Source organism: Brienomyrus brachyistius, unplaced genomic scaffold (genome assembly GCF_023856365.1).
Source record: "Brienomyrus brachyistius isolate T26 unplaced genomic scaffold, BBRACH_0.4 scaffold277, whole genome shotgun sequence".
Taxonomy (NCBI): domain Eukaryota; kingdom Metazoa; phylum Chordata; class Actinopteri; order Osteoglossiformes; family Mormyridae; genus Brienomyrus; species Brienomyrus brachyistius.
In genome coordinates this window covers 159,147-180,418 of record NW_026042552.1, presented here as the reverse complement: position 1 = coordinate 180,418, position 21,272 = coordinate 159,147, and the positions used below count along the sequence as shown (strand labels likewise).

At 44.3% G+C, this 21,272-nt stretch overlaps 2 protein-coding genes and 1 long non-coding RNA gene across 6 annotated transcripts; 2 read left to right on the top strand and 1 right to left on the bottom strand.

The window, feature by feature from the left end:
* The first annotated feature begins 15 nt into the window (after positions 1 to 15).
* Positions 16 to 2,618, top strand: LOC125728405 (uncharacterized). Its single transcript, XR_007389057.1, has 2 exons — positions 16 to 383; positions 1,380 to 2,618. It is a non-coding gene; the product is annotated as an uncharacterized LOC125728405 (long non-coding RNA).
* A 119-nt stretch (positions 2,619 to 2,737) lies between these two features.
* Positions 2,738 to 6,054, bottom strand: LOC125728404 (ankyrin repeat domain-containing protein 22-like). The gene is made up of 6 exons (XM_049005412.1): positions 5,810 to 6,054; positions 4,790 to 4,981; positions 4,183 to 4,290; positions 3,660 to 3,737; positions 3,388 to 3,486; positions 2,738 to 3,297 (listed from the first exon to the last, which is right to left on the bottom strand). Exons 1-6 carry the CDS (start codon positions 5,828 to 5,830, stop codon positions 3,220 to 3,222), a joined length of 576 nt encoding a protein of 191 aa, XP_048861369.1. The 5' UTR covers positions 5,831 to 6,054; the 3' UTR covers positions 2,738 to 3,219.
* A 21-nt stretch (positions 6,055 to 6,075) lies between these two features.
* LOC125728403 (AMSH-like protease) lies at positions 6,076 to 20,356 on the top strand. 4 transcript variants are annotated; one of them, XM_049005410.1, is made up of 12 exons: positions 6,076 to 6,470; positions 7,160 to 7,282; positions 14,235 to 14,329; positions 14,937 to 15,154; positions 15,242 to 15,317; positions 15,739 to 15,834; positions 16,384 to 16,702; positions 16,892 to 17,016; positions 17,334 to 17,471; positions 17,804 to 17,916; positions 18,884 to 18,983; positions 19,081 to 20,356. In XM_049005410.1, the coding sequence occupies exons 3-12, from the start codon at positions 14,261 to 14,263 to the stop codon at positions 19,135 to 19,137; spliced, it is 1,311 nt and encodes a 436-aa protein (XP_048861367.1). In that variant the 5' UTR covers positions 6,076 to 6,470; positions 7,160 to 7,282; positions 14,235 to 14,260; the 3' UTR covers positions 19,138 to 20,356. The 4 variants fall into 4 exon arrangements, with proteins under 4 accessions (XP_048861367.1, XP_048861368.1, XP_048861366.1 ...); XM_049005411.1 differs by lacking the exon at positions 7,160 to 7,282; XM_049005409.1 differs by lacking the exons at positions 6,076 to 6,470; positions 7,160 to 7,282 and adding an exon at positions 8,901 to 9,541.
* Positions 20,357 to 21,272: the final 916 nt, after the last annotated feature.

The window sequence follows — 21,272 nt, the reverse complement described above, 5'->3', positions numbered from 1 at the left end:
CACGCGACCCCTGAAGAAGGCCGCCGTCATCAATGCACTTTCGCTTTGTGATGCGACGGATGCCTGTTTATTGGAAAACCGAAACTACGAATCATTGTTTTAAGCGAGCTAATCCGCCCCCATCGTTTCTGTAAATACAGGCGCTAATGAAACCGAACCAGCAATGTTTAACAATCTGCTGTGTGAGTGTGTGTGGGCGGGGTCACGGCCAGATTCTGGATGTGTGCATCAAAACCGTTGTGGCAAGTTGGGAGCCTATCACAAGAAGCAGTAATGTATTTATTTTTTTATTTTATTTAAATTTCCTGCCCCAGGCTGTGCGTCATGGGAAGCTGATGGCCTATGATTATGGGAGATCTGGAAATATGGCTCATTACAATCAGGTAAGGCTCGCATGAGGCTGTTCATAGTCTTGCTTCTATATGAGATTTTATCTGTGCTGCATTCAGATCAGTGATGGATTAAACCTCACTGTCCATAGTCTAGGCCGGTACCTCTGTCTAATGCGATTTTCGCCTTACACCACTGGAATCTCTTATTGTATATTGGGGGTTTAAGTGGGACACCATCATCCTTCTATTAGTGCTCATACCAGGATGTATCTATTTGGCAGATGCATTTAAGCAAAACGGCTTCTAATTTTAAAACACTATACTCGTTTATATACCGTTCGCAGCTGTGAGAAGGTATTTTAACCCGAGCCGCTCTGGTGAACAGGCCTTAGCTTGTTCTTCAGGCCGGGTCGCAAAACCAGTCCAATACCTGGTCAACACAGGCCTCATTCCTCCTGGCTCAGATCCAGAACCCCAATTTCCAGTATAAACTGCACTTAGCCTCTCAGCCTGTTAATATGGTCGAGTCCACCTGCTGTGGACTGTTGCATTATCTTTTTGATTGGAAGATGCTTTTGTCTATAGTGACTATAAATTTGCAGGTATTAGAACATCAGCACCCCCCCCCCCCCCCCAAGTGTTTATAATTGTAGTCTTTCATGTTGGAAACCGGGTCTCAGCTCTTTAATATAGAGATGTATGCTATATCTTATCAGTATTGGCTGATAATCATTGAAAATCAAGATAGACATCGTTCAGATGGCAGCAACAGAACTAAAGATACAGCTAATAAAATAAGGGGATGATGTCATTGGGCGATCAGCCACTTTCTGAAGTAGAGGACGTGGGATTTTGTCACTCATTCACCGCTTATCAGTACCCGGCTTGAGAGATGTTTATAAGTCATTATTAAATCGTTAGGCAAGTGGCTTAGAGGTTAGCTGTTTATCGGTATTGGTGTCATCTATATTACACAAAATTATCTGTAATGTTTTTCAACGTTGGTGAATCACTACTTTTCTAAAGAGTCTCCATCCTGCCTTGCAGACAACCCCACCTCTGTACAACGTCCAGGACTTAAAAGTGCCCACAGCAGTGTGGTACGGAGGCCAGGACATGCTGGCTGACCCTAAAGACGTGGCCTTGCTACTCCCTCAGATCCCCAACCTCGTTTATCAGAAGCGAATCCAGCACTGGGAGCACCTGGACTTCATCTGGGGTCTGGACGCCCCCCAGGAGATGTTCGGCGACATGCTGAAGCTGATGAGGCAGCAGGCATGAGCCGCCTGATGCTGGTCGGCACAGCCGATCGTGACTAGCGTCTATTCAATTCGATTTTTATTTTTTCTAAAACCAAGTTCAGAGTTCAGCCCGAAAGCAGTGCTGTGAAATGCTGTGCAATGTGGTTCGGGAATGCGGCACAGAGTGTGAACTAACAGCAGCGTGCCACCATACCTGGTGACTGAAGTCGGCCCTCAAACTTTGGTCGCCACAGGATTTGTGTTTTTTTTTTTAAGCTACCAAAGTTTCATTTCAATCCCCCTGTTCGCTTTGTTTTCTGACCAAAAACGTGCACGTTATAAACAAGTTTAGTGGAGCAGTCCCTAGCAGTCACAGAAAGGCAATGGATATTCATCTCTTAAGTGGTTTTAACTCCAATCCACTGGATTCATTTCATGGCAGGAATATTTCTTTGTATCGTTTGACCTTTTAGACCTTTTATACTAACTGTCAAATTTTCTTCCGTAAGTGCATTGTTCTTCATGCTGTGTTTCCCTCCCCTACTGGGGGGGGGTGTGGCTTTTTTCATTTTCTTTTTTTTTTTTGCATTTTCACTTTGGTGTTAACACCCTCTCACCGTTTGAATCATTACGATTAACTGGGGGTGACAGTTCAACACATACTGTCATCACTTCACACCCCCAGGGCTGTGGGTGAAAACCAGTCTGCAACCCTCCCTCCCTCAGCCAAAGTACATACAGTTCTGCCTTAAGATCACCTATGTGCCTGATAATGTACGCCCCCTGGTGGACTGACTCCCTACTGGAGGTGTGCCCTGCCTTATGGTGCTGCATTGTTACAGTGCAGATGATAAATCACTGGAAAAATAACAGATGGATGTTTAGTCATTCTAGGACGCAGTGTGGTTGACTAGTATTTCTCACCAAAGCCTTCTGCCTTGAACATTATGGTTTCTGTTTAATTCATTTCATGTAGCTGAGACACAGCAACTGTAAATAAAACTGACTGAACTGTGGTCCTGAATTAAACTGTATGACTATAAAAGCCCAGCAGTATAAGATTCTTTTGGTTTCCACTGTACCAAGCAATGCTTCCTGCCACAGGACATTTATGTACCACAATATTACTAAACTGCTACCAGATGCTGCCATTGCAGATAAGGCTTGAGTGTTTCAGTTTTATTTTTTAACTTCATTGGTCACAAGTTGAAAATAAACCCCTTTTTGAATTTGACACCTGCACATAACATTACATGAATACAGAATAGGCACAGTCGCAGGCATATCACATGGAGAAAGAAAAAAAAAAGTTTCATATTTGACACATTTGAAATAAGCTGTGGATCATTCTCAAGCTTTCACTGAATAGGAAAGGCATAGAAACTGCAAAATAATGTGCTGTCTGATAGCAACAGGACATGTGTAACAGTTGGCAAAAAAATGGTGTTAAAACTTTAGAACAGTGACACAAGCCTTTTTCCAAGACATATGCCAAGCAAAATATCACAAACAAAGCTGGTTTGGTAATGCAACCACTAACGACTACATCAGAGGGAATGTTCGCCCTGTGGTTCACAAACAGCAAATGTGAGCTTTTCGTGACAGCTTGATAGGACAGACTTACCGATTTATAGCATGTTTATCATTCAATATGATTTTTTCAGCATTTGTATAATCTTTATAAATTTCAGTCTCTTGGCAATATCCAGTGGAGTCTCATTATCCTGAAATAAAAATTATTTGATGACAGTGGACATTAACAAACATTGTATTCCAGTATTGTACTTGAGAGGGAAAAAAACTGATGAGCTTACCTGGTTTCTTATTGAAGGATCAGCATTTTTCTGCAGTAACAATGGAATAAGGCGGTCACTTTTTCTCTGACAGGCATAATGAAGTCCAGTGTTTCCTTTCTGCAAAGTGCAAAAAAAGCCAACAATTTGGGCACGTTGCCAAAATACCTTATTCTCGTTTTAGCTTCCGTACTAAATTCTGCAGAATATGTGCTCTCTTTTCACCTTGTGTACCTTTGAGTACAATGGTGACGCACAAACCATATTGTGTAAAATGAAAATGATATACTTACGCAATCTACGCCATTAATGTCCACATTCGTGTTTAAAATCACCTTCATCAGAGTCGCATTCTTGTTGCGCTTTTCCATCTGTTTAAAAGCAGTTTTAAGGAGGCTATATGTCATACGATACTGAACTAAATATTTTACCAATTGCATATCTTGATTATTGTGTATTAGCAAATGGTAGTGATAGCCAAATGACGTTTTGATCCAACTAGATGGCGCTCTTGATTTGCATTTGGGTATGCTTTTTTTGAATAAAGAGCTCCATCTAGTGGTGTCACGAAATACAGCAAACGGTTCATGAAGCTTCATTTGGCCATCACTAGCAAATGGTAAACCCTACACACAGATTTTGTCACCCAGAAACCTGGGTCACCCAGACTTTACATGTACTGCCTTAAACCACTGAAGCCATTATTTTCTATTCACATTTGCTACATGTATTCTAATGTTACATCCTTTTATAAAAAACTATAAGTTTTTTTTTCTTTTTTTAAACATTACAGGCAGAACAGTTACGCGTCCGTACCATTATGAGGTATCCAATCAGCATGACGGGCATCAGGATTACAATTATCAAATAATCCAAGAACGAAAATGTGTGCCGAGCAGCATAGTGCAAACATGTCCTCTGCTTCTGCAGATAGAACAGAGGCATAGCAGGACGTTTATTACTTAAAATGCACTATAACATTGAACACTGCATTAAATAAAACAGCATCAGCATAAAACTCATACAACATCCATCATGCTGACAAGCTATTGTGCACAATTACACGTTAGCACTGTGTTTATTTTCAGTTACAAATATGGCTTACTTTTTGGTACCATGGTCACCATGGTGAGCTTAGTTTTGCGCTTCATACAAAGAACAATAAAATTTACAGTAAATGTTTTTTAGCAGATATGTTGTAGTCTAAACAGATGAGCGTCCAGTATCGGCCTGCATTCCGCATTATCTAGAAGTAGACATGGTTTTAACCACAGATCTCTGATACCAGCACAAACCAAACTACTTCATAGTCTATTCAAGAGACCTCCCACTCAACTAATGACACAGTTCATGCAACTCGTATGTTTCAAAGGCACAGTGTGTTGATTTCAAACATCAGACATTCAGCCCTTTTGCGCCATACCTTGTTTCGTATTTCCACATCTGCATTTTGATCAAGAAGATACTTGACCGTCTTGACATTTCCTCGTTTGCAGGCAGCGATGATGGGTGTATCTCCAAACAAGTCATCTTGAACATTTAAATTCCTGGGATCTGCGTTCATCAGTTGGGCAACTCTATGGATGTCATCCTCATACGCAGCTTGGCACATCGGCTGAAGTCAACACAAACGCAAATAGTCAGTAAATGTGATTTTCACACCAAAACGAAAAAGATATCCATCCATCCATTTTCCATCCCCACTTGTTCTATGTAGGGCACTGGCTTAGAGCCTATCCCGTAAGCTATGGGCACAACACAAAGAATAACACAGGATCCATCACATAATAAGAAAAAGATCATATCACTGAGATATTTTCCTTATGTCTGCATAGGCTGCAAACATTTTTTAACTCTTTTTAAAAAAAAATTTCCAGAGTTTTTTTAAAAGCTGCCTAACCAGTCTGGTCACACATGTGACTATCAGATATGTCTATGTCCACATACTGTCTGCACAAAAAATTCTAACACTATATGTCTTAATTATTCTAAATTACATTTTCCTAATACAATACTATGTACATTTGGGTCACAACAACATTACTGTACATTATAGTAAAATTAGGTAATATAATCATTTGTGTATGGCTAATTGGCCACAGATGTTCAGCGCTAGCTTTCAAAAATAGTTTACATTTTATTTTTAATTAATTTCAGTTTTAATTAGCTTTTCTTAATGAGTGAAAGCTGGTGACCATTCCTGATATAACCTAACTCAATAATGTGTTGCCAACATCTTTAAAGGAATCAATTACTTTTAACGTTGTCGCAGTACGACAAAATAATCTGAACAATATCAAGTCGTACTGAAATGTGTTTTGAATACAGGCCTAGTTAATTTGGATAGGTGCCTATAGTTATATTGTAGGGAAACCCCGTAATCACAGTAAAGTACGTACGTTTTGTCGAACTATCCTATTAAATCATTAATATAACTCCGTACCTCTGAGTACAAAACACCCATATCTCTGCAGCTCTTCCTCTGGTCAGGGTCGGTTGTCCGTTCACTAGCTATGTGCCTTTCTTATTTCGTCCCGCTGCGAGCAGCTGTAAATTAACTGCACGCTAGTCGGTCCGCCAAACGGTTTCCGATCAGCAGCGACTGAATGAAGCTTATCTTCTGCAAAGGTATGTTTAACCAGGTACCATCTGACCAACATGTGGCCACCAGCCTCTAGGCGACGCAATATCGGGAAGGTAAGCCGGAAGTGACGCAAGCGGCATCCATCCGCGCCAGGTAAGGCTGCACCGTGGAGTGAGGTCATCGTTGCATCTAGCGTGATACTCACGCTTCCAGCCTCTCACGCTCATGCAAGAAATCTCACGGCAAATCCGTATTATTCCGATATAAACTAAAATTAGCTACGTCAAAAGAGCTGGGACAGTTTGCGAACTCTACACACTATTTGATAAAGCTGTTCTATGCGTATGCATGTGTGTGCAGACTTGTCTCGAATTGAAAGTCTCACTCCAGCCAGCTGACCGAAGTTGGCAACCGTGTGCATATCAGGATGGCGAGGTTATCGTTGTCTCTGAGTCTGACAGACGATGCAAGAGAAATTCGAACTGAGACATGAAGGACTCAAATCACCGACATGCACTCTGTAAGTGTCCATCGCGTTACTGCACACTGCTGCTTCCGTAGATAGTCTAGGTTACTAAATTTTAAAATGAACGTGAATGATTTCTGGACGACAGTATGGTCCTGGGTGATATTTCGATGAGTCACAGGAGGGTTATCCTATAGAGGGAGACAAAAATATATGTGTGTGTATGAAATACATATACCACTCTAATAATTTGTATGCAGTTATTTGTGTGTGGGGATTGCATGTTTGCCATGTACTCTAGTATCCTGCAGTATGTTTGTGAGGCTGGTGTTCAAATGCACTATATCCCAGTTTTCAACAGGACTTTCCACTGGACAAGCCTTTGCTGATGTACATGGAAAATCCTTGGGAAATATATCAGCTTTGCAGAAGCGTGACAACTAGAATTGTTTTCATGCATTTGATACAGGCATAATGTTTAGGTAATGGGATATATCGCAGCCCACATTAAATGTCTTGCTGATTGGGGGGAAAGTAAGTGGTGTTTCAGAAGGACAAAATGGTGGTAGGTGACAAAAGACACAGCAGCTACACAAACTGGTTATTTTACTTTCTGTTTTTCTTCATACACACATTTGAGGGGATAATGCAGATCCGTTTTGCCAGAGAGCCGTCTCTCTTTTTTCCCCCGTCTGTTTTCCACAACTGTGACTTCAAACGCCCTTGTGTGTCATTTCCTCTAGTTATTTAAAAGCGGAGATGGGATGACATCTGGCTTTGACGCACTAAAAAGCAGCACTTATTACAGTGCTGTGTCTCCATGTGCAGCCCAGACCACACCGGATGGAACTGGAAATGTTTCAAGGGTATGTTTGTATTTGTGTTCTTACGAAAGAGTATCGGGAATAAACCCTAACCCCACTCCACCCTGCCCCAAGATAGGAAGAATAGCTGCTCAATATGGTCATGCCGAGATGTGTATACTCTTAGAATGTGTTACAAAAATGGGCCCTTATGGTATTCTACCACTGTAAATAATAATAATCAATACTTCCTCTTTGTAGAGTAAGGTGTCTGTGAAGGGCTGCCACCTGTAGTGGTGCCCAGGGAGCTGGGGGTTACCCATGGATGTGCTGAGGTTGGGTTTGAACCGGCAACCTTGTGATTACAGGCATACAGGCTTAGCCCACTGAATCACACGCTGCCCCCCCCCCCCCAATGTAAAAACCAAAATACACTCGTACCGGTCTGAGCACATGTCATTTTCCAGCCTTCCTTTGCCCGGGAACCAGATGTGAAGCCTCTGGCCAATCAGAATCAGTAAGTATTAAATTAAGAATATGGTATAACTGAAAACAAGGCCTGGATTTGGATTCGAGGTCCTGATTTGAAGAGCCCAACCATAGGCAGCCATATTTCATGTGAGCAGCACTGCCCTACACGTCTGAAACACAGTAACTTTGCTGACACCGACTCTGAGAAAAAGGGTATTTTGCCTTTGCTGTAGCGTGGATTTTGTAGTTACTGTAATTTACATATAAAGATAGAACCTAAGACACCCGATTTCGATTTACTGTGTTATGGCTTTCGTAGGGCACAGCAGTCCAGTCATGTTTACGCACCAGCTAGTTTTAATAGCTGTGGTTTCTTGCGCAGTGCAGCTGCTGTGTTTCCTGCGAAGTACTCCTGTGCCAATAAGCTCCACACGTCATTCTCTCCATGGTTCTCTGAAGACCTACTTACCTCTAATTTTCCTGAGAGGTATTACTTTCACCTACCGCCCTGCTCAACATAAGCGGTTAGAAGATTGAAGAATTATGTTCTCGAGTACTTTGCGGTGAGGTATTCCTATGCGTGGCATTTGGGAACAGAAGCGACAGGAGCTGAATTGCAGCTCATTGTAAAGATGTAAAGTGCGTTATCGGAGACAAGGTCTCCCAAGGTGCTGCTTACCACATTTGTGGTGTTCAGGAGCTCGGATGCCCTACAGCCACCCAGGGAAAGATACTTGAATGTTTTACCTCTTCTGCAGTTACCCCTGGAGATCACACAGGTGTGCATAGCTAGTCGGACTCGTCTGCCCTGATATTTCGAGATCTTTAAATATTTTTACATGTAGTTTTTGAATCACTTACTTTCATACAGGCCACACATTTGGCCTAGTAGTTAAAGCAAATATATAATCGACGTGATCCATTCTAAAACGTATGAAGGGTTAAGGTCGTTGTTACGAACAAATATTGCATTATCTTAATGCAAGCATTACAATAGGTACTATAACAATTGTTACTATAACGACACGATATATAATGGATGTATTGATCGCCCTCTAGTGTTTGTTTGGAAGCCGCGTTGAAAGCCACTTGAATATTCATTTGATTATACAACAGCGTCATATAATAATAATAATAATAACAATAATAATAAATACATAAACGTTGTCGTGGTTGGTCAGTTTTACATGCTTTATTTTTTTCCATCGTATAATAGAAATTGCGTTATTATTATTAAATCATGTTCGGCTAAAACAATACTAATGTTCTGTAAATTAATTGCTATGGACACTATGAGTTCCAAATGATAGACTATTTCTAGATGTTGAAGATCATGTTAATCTGTTACCGTAATATGTGAGGCGCTAAAACATAGACGAAACCATGTTACTCCTACGCACCCTCCGTTTCGTTTGGGTAGCTGGCCGTGATGGATTTGAAAGGGTAGCGCGTTGTTTTGCGGAGTAGAAAAGCAGTGGGTTTGCATCCCTTCCCCCTTTTGACACATCCCTCTGTGAAGAAACCGCTGCCGCTGCGCTGATTTCATTGGGAGGCATCGCCAGTTATGTCTCTTTTTCTTATAGGACACTGGGCTTGAGGGACAGCTTTCAGCCATTTTATCACCGGTGACTAAAGTTTCGTTGTCTGGTTGTTTTTTTTTTTTTTTTGCCTTCTCGATTTTTGGACAATGCTTTTATAAAGTACAAAAGTTTTTTATGTTTTTTTCCTTTTTAAAAAAAGTCGACGCGCGAGAGCTGGAATAGTGCCTTTTATTGTGGCGAGCTCCTTTTTTCCAGCATGTGCTGCATGTGACGGTAGTGATGCGAAGCATGGGACAGGCTGTGCACACAGGTGAATAGCTGGTAAGCTTTTTTGCTTTATTTTATGCCAAGTAAAGCTGGTTATCATGGTAACACTGGATAATCGTGAGTATTCGCGATTTTTTTTCGAAAACCCCAAACCCGCGAATTAATGTGTGCGTGATGCAGTGGGTATTTTAATGTTTTTGTATGTACAATCATGGGAAATCGTCTTTTCTTGCGTACAGATATGGTCGTATCATTGTTTGATAGGACGGCGCCTTTGATGGGCTTTCTGTTGTAGCCCTTCTCATTGCGCACGATGTATATGTCGGAATGTGTAGGATTATCCAACCTCATCGATTTCAGTCAATCGGCGTGTTCAGATGTAACCGCTGAATTCGTGATTACGATCGCAGTTTTCTATATGTGTAACAGTGATCGGCGACTCGCGTTTTTAGATGATTATGATGAGAGTGAACCCTGTAGCAGGTGTTAGATGCTTATTATACCCTACAGGAATCATGTGTTTCTCACTTAAGCAGGAAGTGAAACTCCCTTTAACTAAATAATATAACCCATACCTTTATTCCTATTTGATGAAGTATTAGAACTAAAAAAGATTTGTCGAGTGTTAAGATTTTAGTAGAAATTTCAGTGTAGTACATTGTAGGCTAATAATGGGACTGCATGTGATTCGATTTTTTTTCTGAATATGGTATCAGATCCCTATATGAATGAAAGCGATACTTTAGTGGTTAACTGATTTCTGCAAATGCTTTCCCCATGCTTAATTTTGGTGCTGCCGCGCATATATAGGGTTTAAAATTTAATTGTAGATTTCGCGACGTTGTACGGAGGATAACAGAATCGTAGTATGTGTCATGACTAATGAAATGGCAGCAGATCAACCTCAATTTATATTACAGCGAAGTACGACGTAATATATAAAACACTTTATTTCTTTCAGTCGCAGGTGTGATGCATGGATGTTGGCGCTGAGGTGTTAGGTTTTTTGTACCATGGACGGGGGGTGGCTAGTAACTTTTTGCGATGCTACACCCGAAGTTTGCGAAGAACGCAGTTGTATTTTCCCCCCTCTTTGTGTTAGTGAGCCATACGGTCACAAGCGCACTAAAACCACGTCTTCGAAGTGTTCCGGGGCCGGGTCAGGTGACCAGTCACTTGGTTATGTTTCAGGGCTCCTTTCAGCCATGTGGTCGTTCTTCCGTGATCTGTGGCGTATCATTCAGGTGACTTTTGTGCCAGTTATTATTTGCCTAAGGGAAGTGCGAAAGTAAAATTAGGCCTGCTGAGAACTGCTCTTTGCTGACTGATACACCCAGCATACTGCTAACTGGCTGCTAATGTGAATGGACATCTTTACTTTTCCTGTCATGGTGTGTGTGCCCGCAACTCTAATCCCTTTTCTGCTAAACCAGATTTGTCAAACCTGTAATACATGGGCTGTTGGGGGTTGCGTCACGTTTATTTCATTATAGTCACAGAAAAGAATCTGACTTTTCTTGATAATAAAGCAAAATGTGTTGGAAGGCTATGGTATATACTATACGTGTGGTATATACTAACCGTAATTAATGAATGAATATTACCAGTCCAGAAATACTAGTTCTGGTACTATGGTTCACTACTTCAGGTTCCATCCATTGTGACAGGGGGTGGGCACGTGGGCGGGGCTCAAGGACACTTTAAATGTCTCACTAACTACTCCAAGAATGGAAATAAGAAATGCCTTGGTGTCACTGGAGGTAGTGCGCAGTGAGTCAGTGTGTCCCACCCTCTGTACACACTGCTGGCTCTGCCGTCTGTAATGGGATCTGTGCGTATTGGGTGGTGTGCTGCTTCCTTGGGGAGTTTTGACCCTCTGGCTGCAGGTTTCCTTACCCCCCCGCCTCGTGGTTCCCACATTCCTGCTTTGATTCCTACATGAACTGTTATTTACCAGTTGCTTTCATCTAACGAGATGTACAAGGGAGGCAGACAGCAGGTTACGAACATATGGCTGTACAGGTGTCACCTATAAGTTAAGCTATGCTGTTATTCCTAATTCATGGCTTTGTGTGTGTTTGTGTGTGTGTGTGTGTGTGTGTGTGTGTGTGTGTGTGTGTGTGTGTGTGTGTGTGTGTGTGTGTGTGATTTGCTTGCTGTTTTGGTTTCCTCTGTGTTTTCCCCATCTGAAGACATGCATTTTCAGTAGATGGGTGTCCCTGAACTCACGGGTGTACATTTGGGCATGGACATGTGCTTATAATTATTGTGGGAGTATCGTGGGGGGGGGGGTTCGGGGCTGATTTGGTCCCTGCCTTTGTTGAAAGCAAACCGGCACCCTTGCTCGAATTGCCTTTATTGTGTGACAGTGTTTGTTGGAGCTGTGAAAGAGAACTGTCCTCTTAAAGTAGTCCCCAGTCGAATGTTCTGTGGATTTATGTAGGCTGCAGGGTCACCGTGACTGTGCCTTAGATAAACGTTTATTGTTGGATTTATCAGCCTGTCTGTCGTGCTGCTTTCTTTCTATATACTTGAAAAGCAGATTAATGTTTAATCTTATGTCGTTAAACCGAAGACTCCACGCTTCTTGGCGATTCCGGCCAGCCTCTCCCCACAGCATGCTTTTAGCGCGCGAGTTACTTAAATCAGCCTGAAGGCAGTTTCTTAAAAGGCTTACTAATGTATTTGCACACAGACGTGCACACATACGCCTTTAGGTCAAGGGAATTATCAAGAGCAAGTCTGAACCTTTTACGTCTCCTGTGTCTGGTTATGACACGCAAAGTGCGCTTTATAATGAACGCTGAACTGTTGCGAAATGTGGGAAGTAAATGCCAGCAAATTAAAATGAATGTTCAAATGAATATCTGTACATAATAATTTAACCTCCCTAACATGACCAGCTGTAGTCCGATTCGCATATATATTAATGTATATATGTATATATTTATGGCTCAGAATTTGCGATCGTTCTTCTGTGCCAGTGTCGGTGGAAGTTAATTGGCTCGGGGTTCAGGGTTAAATCATTAGGATTCGGTCGATGTGGGCTGTCTTTGGAAGCCGACTTTACAGCTTTTAAGATCATTATTTCCTGCACACACATGAGTCCCGGCTACAGGTGGAATGAGGGTGGAACAGCAAACTGGATTCTGCAGCGAGTACGTTCGTTGAGTGCTTTAAGTCAAACTTGACGGCTTCTTTGCACGTTCTGCTCGACTGCGATGCCAAGCCATCCGAAAAAAAAGGGGGAAACGAACAGTTAACGTCTGCATTTTGACATGCATCCTTATCAAAATGACATCTCTGTAAAGGCAGAAGTCGCAGGGTTACCGAACACACGCATCTCACTCTTTGGTAGCGTGTGGCTGTTGATACTCTCTAAATAGGTTTATGTTGTATCTGTGTCGAGTTAGTGATCCCTGCTGAGTTTGTGAACTCTGGGTATGGGTGTTGCCGCCATTTCATAATTATTCATTTGGACCCCCCCCCCCCATTTAACATGAAATATTAGTTTTATGCCAGTGTGTGTGTGCCCCCCCCCACATGCAAAAAGCTTCTGAGACCCCTGGGTGGCTGTGAATCAGTTTCTCTGACAAAGGCAGAGGTGGGGGGCTTCAAATGTTCGTTGTGACCGGAGGTGAAATCCTGAGACCAGATTTCAGAGCTAGTGTTGGGAAACACCTTGTGTATCGTCTACTGGCTTAGTGTTTGGAGCGCCGTTGACGACGCCCTTCAACGGGAAATGTAAATTAGGCCTGTAGGAGTCCCTGCATTCTACTCATCAAATAAGTCATCATAAAAAAAAAACAAAGGTTCCCAGCAAACAGCTCACGCGTGTTTGTTTCCGTTAATTATTAATGACGCCTATGCTACAGGTTCTCTATAAATGATTTCTTTATCTTCCTAACAACAGTTGCTATGGTAATGTATCAGGCTACCATCTTGTACAATGGAAGGGAAATGTTTTTTCGTTTTTCCCTTGCCGCGTTTCATTAAATAGACTGGAAAAGAAAATGTTGACTACAGCACTGACCACGTCTGTCTTAATTTTGTCAGCTGTCTTTCATAGCATTTTCATCTGGTGAGGTAGAAATCCATGAGTCATCATCTTTTACTGCTTGGTTACCATCTGCCAGCTGTCATAGCAACCGTGGCACTTTTTAATACGGCTCATATCAGCATATTTAACCCTTATCGTAAACCCTTATCACCCTTAAACAATTGCTTTGCGAGCCATTAGATGTATACTACATAAAACTTGGATTTGAGTTTAAACTTCACGGCTGTGATTCAGTAATGTGAATATGTGCCCTTATTTTTATTTTTAATGGGTGGTTTTCAAATATTAAATTTTACATCATAATTCAGCAAATCAGAAAGTAGCTAAGATACGGCAGCACAGGTGTAGAGCATGCTCAGACTGTCATCCCCTGTTTCTGTCCCCTTGTGTTCGGGGCGCATTCAGTGCAGTTAATGGTTTTAAAGCGAGGCTCTGATGTTATAATGATGCCTGTCAGTGCGTCTCACTTGCAGCTTTGTGCGGCTCGGAATGAAAGCATCACAATTTGCCGCCAGCGTCTGCTTGAAATGAAAACGAAGTACGGCGGAGCCAAAGTCCTGGCGGGCTTATCAATCCGCTGCTTTCCAAGGCGACAGCCTACTGCCATTAGCTATTATGGGATGTAATTGGTTCTTTTATTTATTTTGCCCCCCCCCCCAACAACTCTGGCCCCCAGCACTGCCCCATCGTAGGAGATGACAGATGGACGGAAGGTCGGACCCCCCTGTGCCGCAGTCCAGCATGGACCAGAGCTTCAGCTTCAGCTCTCTGGTGAGCCCCCTATTTCAGGCCCCCCCCCCCCCCAGAAATGATGTGCACGTGGCCAGAAGACACCCCCCCCCCCCCCACCGCACTCAGTCACCCTGATTAGCATTCCCAGACGCACGAGGCTGTCATTCACATCCGTTTCCTCATGTGGAGGGATCGGATGTGAGTCCCCCTCCTCCCATCTCAGGCTGCACTCCCCCCCCCCCCAGCCCCCCCGGGATGGGCCGGATGCAGTGGAGGCTATCCACCAAACTTACGCCCCGCTGAAGCTGAAGAACCTACTTGTCATGATGCTCCTACCTTCTTTGTCTGGCTGTACTGTTTTCTTCTCTGTGTTGAATCCCAAGCTGCCATGTCCAGTGACGCCTCAGCGGGGTCCTTTCCTGTCTCGCTAAGGCGTCCCCCCCCCGGCTCCCCCATCCTTATTATCTCCTTGGTAACCCCAAAGACAGACGCCTGTTTGTTTGTCAATCTGTGTCTGGGCTGAGGGGGGCTTTTAAAAAGAGGGAAGGGGGGTGTTCAGGGGGTGCCGCAGATGTGTAGGGGCTTGGCATGGGATCACACTTGACCCCCCCCCCCCCCCCCCCCCCATGCCATCTCTTCCTTGCAGAAGAAGCTGGCCGCGGAACCGGATCACACCGACGTCACGCTGTCTGCGGCCGAGCGAGTCCGTGCCCTAAGCAAGATGGGCTGCAACATCGAGATCAACGAGGACATCACCCCGCGGCGGTACTTCCGTTCCGGTGTGGAGATGGAGCGCATGGCCGCCGTCTACCTCGAGGAGGGGAGCCTGGAGAACGCATTCGTGCTCTACAACAAGTTCATCACGTAAGATTCGCCGCGCCAGCCGACCGCACGGAGGGGAAGGTGCCGACTTGCCACCTACCTGACTAGATAAACGCTCCTCGTTGTCAGGCTGTTTGTGGAGAAGCTTCCCAGCCATCGGGACTACCAGCAGTGCAGTGTTCCTGAGAAGCAGGTCATCATGAAGGTGGGTCTCTCATCCCCGGCTCGGGCCTCTTAGTCTAATGGAAATCCGATTAGCGGTGCGCTAATTAGTTCACACTGTGGGTTGGGGGTTGCTTGCGAAATTGAGCGTTCTGTGCCAGTGGGGCCCGCTCTGGATTCGGGTTGACCTCTTGACGTCCTCAAAGCACAAGCATGACCCAGCGCTGACATAGTGATGTGACTCTGTCCCCTACTTTCCCGTCAGAGAGGACAGGCCTCTAAGAAGGATGTATATGCGAAGAAAAAATAAACGATTTCTGTAATATTGCACAGTGTTGGTTTCCCGATGCGTTCAGCCAAGCTGCTACCGGCACGACCCGGTTTTGGGTGAGGAGCGCAGCTGAGATGTGTGTGGGAGAGAGCAGGCCTGCTCAGCTCTGTCGGCGTCTGCCTCACATTCACAGAAACTGCAGGACGTGGCATTTCCACGGAAAGACCAGCTGAAGAAGCTTCTCCATGAGAAGTACAACAGAGAACACATGGAGTACGTGAAGAGTCAGGTGAGCGGCCGCGTCGTCGTGGTGACCGGTGGGGCACCCAGATCCTGCAATCCCTCCATGCGTCCGTTGTAGGTGTGGGAACGTAAAAGAACATTCCAGACTTGCAGCCCTTTCTGGTTTCAATGTCAAGGTTACCTATCATGCGCTGGAAAGGGGAGATATCCTGGTTTCAAGTCCACACACAATCCGCAAGATATCTGTTGCCCACCGGCTGTCTGATACAGCCGGTGCTATTAAATTCGCAGTAACCAAGATTTCACTTTTCATTTTGCACTAACAGCATTTCAATGCACCAAATATATTCAACGTTTGGCACGGTCACACCCCCACACATTTGATGTCATCTTAAATCCCTAAGTGGGATATAGGAATAGGAACAATAGAACTCAACAGATATTTTTTTTTTCATTTTCCTGAGGTGTCCTCCCTGCTGTAACAAACGAAATGATAAAAATCAAAATATACAGTAAATGGGATTTGAGGCTGAAGGTCAATGGATGTCTAAATGGCGGTTTTGGCATATTGTTTTCTCCGTCATCGCATTAATAGCACGTCTGCGCCCAGAGCCAGGCCGCAGAGGTCTGCGACCAGCAGCTGCAGAGGCTGTCGCTCCTGGAGGAGGAGCGGCAGCGCGTGGCCCAGCTGCGCAGGATGCAGATTGAGTCCGAGCAGTTCCGCTACTTCGAGGACCAGCTGCGTCGCCAGGAGTTGGCCAACCGGAAGGACGGGGCTGCCCTCAAAGTGCAAGATCAGACGGACGGGACGTGTCTGTCCCGCACGCCGAAGAACCACGTCAGCCTCGGGTCCAATCGCAGCAAGCAGGCCGTCCCCATCAACAAGCCAACCTCAACTCTGGGTGCAGTACAGAGTGAGTCAGCATCCCACAATGCCTTGCAAGAACGGGCTCGTTTCTGACGTCGACTGTATTCTATAAATCTGCAGGATGTTGGTTGCATGAGTAGCAATTTAATATAAAGTTGTAGCTTCTTTACATTCAACAATAAGGTAATAAGCCAACTGTCTACTTAAAGTGCGATTTTCTGTGTATATCTTGCAGACCAGAGAGTGGATGGCTTGAGACGGGTGGTGATCTCGCGAGATCTCACTTACAAGTTTCTGCTGCTCGCGGATGGAAACACGGCCAGAGGAATCGAGACGTGCGGAGTCCTCTGCGGAAGACTAGTAAGGAATGACTCTCTTAGTCACATGTCAGTCACATGCGGAAGGGCGTCCTCCAACCCTGGACCTCTTTGGGATAAATTCACGGAACAGTCATGGTTTACGAGAAGATTTAGTTATGGTGAATTTAGAAGGATGGAATACAACAGTTTTTACAGAGACATGTCTTGTTTGAAATAATGATAGCAATGGTGGTAAATATGGTGTATCAATAAGACTTGGCCCAAGACTAAAGGAGGTTTTATTTCTCTGTCTGGGGAGTGAGTCAGTAGAGGAGTGGTTTAGCTTTACACCAAACTGCAAAAACATTGCCTTTTCAGACCCACAATGAGTTCGTCCTCACCCACGTGATCATTCCCAAGCAAACCGCCGGCCCAGACTACTGCGACATGGAGAACGTGGAGGAGCTCTTCAGCTTCCAGGACCAACACGGGCTGCTGACGCTGGGCTGGATCCACGTGAGTGACCCCGTCTGTCGTTGTTTCCCCGTGGCCTTTGCATGCAGGTCGGTGGGCACCACCCAGTTGACTTCAGCGTAGCCCGTTTCAGTTTTGGGTAATAATGGATGGAAAGCACAGCCCTTTTCCTTTTAGGTAGTGCTGTGGAGAGCCACTGTTCGCCTGGATGTCTTCTTTTAGACTATTTACTCCGGCAGCCATCTTCACCTTTTTGAGCAAATTTCAACATACATTTACGGGGCCTCTGGTGCCCCAACACATCAGGGGTTTAATCTAGGGTCCAGCCCTACAGGTCCTTGGGCCCTTGTTTACAAACTACCTTTTATTAACAGACACACCCGACACAGACGGCATTCCTCTCCAGCGTGGATCTTCACACACACTGCTCGTACCAGCTGATGCTCCCGGAGGCCATTGCCATAGTCTGTGCTCCCAAGCACAACGAGTAAGTTCATACTGTGCCCGTCACACTCCTCCACACGCAGCCGGTATGGACTCTGTTCGGAAGGAGGCAGAGAGGCTGATCAGTATGACCATGAAGGTAACTGCGTGGGCCGGCCGATGACGTAGCGAACATAAGTGCCTTTGTTTGTCATCATAAACTAAAGATGTGTGACATATTGAAACAGTTGAACACAAAAATCTAATTCAAGCTATCTGAACAATGTCCCATCTGGGCCTGTTTGTCCTTGACAAGGCAATCTGTTGTATCAAGACCAGCTGTACATCCTTAACTATGGAATCTACAGGCACAAGAATTAGTTAGCAGCTCTAGCAGGCAAAATTCCAGCCTGTTAACGGTGGATATTGCTTGATTGTGTGTGTGTGTGTGTGTGTGTGTGTGTGTGTGTGTGTGGTCCAGATATACATTACCTTGTCCAAATGTCCCCACGATGTGATGAATACCCCTTTTGTGACTGCAATCAAAATACTAAAAATGCAACAGCTCTTATGTTTTCGTTGGTTTGGTTATGGTTGGGGCTGGGTACAGGTTAGGTTTGTCATAGTATTAGCATTTTTCCCACAGAAATGAATGAGTGGCCCCCACAAAGACAGATCTGTGTGTGTCTGCTGAAATATTGGGCATATGAAGCAGAATTGAACATCTCTATTGATTTCCACAAATCACTAAACATGATATTGCTTGTTTATTGGTTTATTTGACAGGAACGGTGTTAATTGATGGCATTGCTATAAATGTCAAAGTCAGACAAAAGGCTAGTTTCCATCTATAATTCCTGGGTATTCCTATAATTCTCTTTATTAAGAGAACAGCACAGGCAAAGAGAAAAACATTCGCGTTGCAGTGAAATATAGAGCCCGGCAATATGACTCTGTACTTGTGAATTGTCGCGGCTGGATAGAGTGGATCTTTAAATGGGGTTACTGCTCCCCCTTTCGTTTTGAATCAGCACCGGAGTCTTCAGGCTGACCAGCCCTGGAATGGCGGAGGTGGGGAACTGCAGGATGAAGGGCTTCCACCCTCACTCGAAGGACCCCCCGCTGTTCAGCGTGAGTGGCCAGGCCGCCATCCTGTCACCTAACGGGCCACTGTCCTCTTTGTCACATCTGATTCTCTCTCTCTCTCTCTCTGTCTCTCTCCCGGCAGATCTGTAAGCACGTTGTGGTGAAAGACACCAAAACAATGGTCCTAGATCTCAGGTGACAGCGACGAGAGCCTCGCACAGTGGCCCCCAGCCCCCCACATACACAAACAAGTTTCTATTTACATCGTTGTTTACTTGAAGGTTTTTGTATTTATTTATTTTCTAAGAGGTACTGTGAATCGATATCGCTTTACCGCGCAGAGCATCATGGGTGCTCTTTGTCGCGGAGTCATTCCGACGGTGTTGCTTCTGCTGGTCTTTTAACTCGATGTCAGCTTTGTTCTCAGTGGCTTCTGCTATCGGCTAAAATGAAGTGCGGTCAGACACAACTTGATAATCCTACTAACTTTCGGGACAAAACAATGACGTGAAGTCCTTCAGGTAAAACAAAATGATGTAGAGCTAGCGGACACACCCCTTCGGGAACGAGAGTGCGCTGAAATAACGGGCACATTAAGGAATCCTTCCTGCTGGGATGTCAGACACCACACCGAAGACGTGAGAAGGTTCCGGTACGAATTTTAACGCAAAGTCCTCCTGTGTGGTTATAGCAATAGATACAGTAAATATATACACAGGTCAAGCACTGTACAGAAAAAGCTAAATATATCGTAAGCCATGGATAAATCGATATAAAAAGGTTTTATATTGTTTTAATACCTTGAGTGGTTTAACAAATTAAACTAAGTGTCTGGTTAGCCACACACCATGGCAACGGATTTCAAAAAAAGCATAGCTGACAAGTGTTGACCTTGTTTTTTTTTTGTTTTGTTTTACCCTGGATTGATTGGATAACCTACGTTTGCCTTGAGGGTGGTTTGTTTACGGTAGACAGACTAAACCAAAGTGCTCAGAATGTAACTCGAAAAAAAAAAACACGAAACGCCTTACAGGGGCGGAGCTCCTGCCATCGACGGAAAGGCCTTGACGAGACAACGCTCAGGTATCCAAGCTCGTCCTGCATCGCGACACGACGACCGGTCTCGCCCCAGGCGGAGAAACAGCCAGCCACGTTCATGCACTTAGCATGTTAGAACAATGTTAGAGATAATCTGCCAAAACCACGCTCTGTCTGAGAGGTTTAAAAACAAACAAAAGACGCTCCTGTTTTTTTTATTATTGTTTACGTGCCGTGACGTTAAGGTGGCTTCATACAGTCCCAGTGGCGTTGCACATTGTTGTGGCATTATGTGACGGTGGACAATTGAAGACAGTATTTTGAATATCTGATTTTTGTTCATCTGCTGTTTTAATAAAGAACTTACCCTTTATAAGCTGTCATGAAATGCTCTTTTTTTTTGCTGTTTGCGCAAGTCTGAGAACCCGCATGCATCATTTCCCATCATGCTCTGCTTTGAAACGCGCACGCTTCCAGTGAGACTGAAGCCTGGGGTCTGATCGCAGGGTTTGCGAATTCATTTGGTGGCCATGGAGCATTTTTTTCCGGAGAATAAGAGCTTTGCTCAAGGGCTCAGTGGAGACGTGACTACGTCTGCGTGGGTTCGAGTACTCGACGGGTAACCCGCAAGTTTTAATGGAACAGATGAAAAATATTCTAAAACCTCATTTGCGGGTACAGGTGGAACATGGTCCATGGCAAACATTTATTTTAAATATAAGTAGGCTACAATTTTATATATATGTATACATATATGAGAACAAAACACTTTTTCTCCCTTCTGTGCAATGGTTGGAGCAAAATATTTTGCGCTTACTGACCGCATACTTTATATAATATATTTTTGCAATTGCACAACCTCTCATCACCCACATATATAAAATATATGCAATCCTTCTTTTTTTCCTATATTGACATCACTTGCCCCCCAATCCTGCCTCTTCCCAGATATTCTAGTTTGTCCCGTTGCCTCCCCTCCCTTTTCCCCCTCTGAGGGGTTGAGTCCTTCAGCACACTGGGAAAGGGTCTCTGAGCTGCCCCCTAGTGGCCGCTCTCCTGCCTACTGATCTCTCCCACCCAGAACTGGACCAACCTGCATGACCTGCTTCTTTTGGTGAATTACGTCAGATCAGCATTTCTCTCCCATTCATACAGAGGAAAGGAAAAAAAAAATCCATCCTGAAACAGGGGTAGCATGACGTATGGGATGTGGTTTGCCTTGGGTGGGGGTGTCACGGGTGCAGGTGGGGGAAACATGCTCACACACAACACATGCCCACCACTATGGGGAAAGTA

Bases quoted from the DNA above. Each gene is read 5' to 3' on its own strand.
- LOC125728404 (XM_049005412.1), bottom strand. From the start codon at position 5,830: ATGGGTGTTTTGTACTCAGAG. The intron at 4,291-4,789 runs GTATGGCGCAAA...TTCTATCTGCAG, and splicing joins ATGTGGAAATACGAAACAAG to AAGCAGAGGACATGTTTGCA. The intron at 3,298-3,387 runs GTAAGCTCATCA...TTTTTATTTCAG, and splicing joins ATCCTTCAATAAGAAACCAG to GATAATGAGACTCCACTGGA.
- LOC125728403 (XM_049005411.1), top strand. From the start codon at position 14,261: ATGGACGGAAGGTCGGACCCCCCTGTGCCGCAGTCCAGCATGGACCAG. The intron at 15,155-15,241 runs GTAAGATTCGCC...CCTCGTTGTCAG, and splicing joins CTCTACAACAAGTTCATCAC to GCTGTTTGTGGAGAAGCTTC. The intron at 18,984-19,080 runs GTGAGTGGCCAG...CTCTCCCGGCAG, and splicing joins AGGACCCCCCGCTGTTCAGC to ATCTGTAAGCACGTTGTGGT.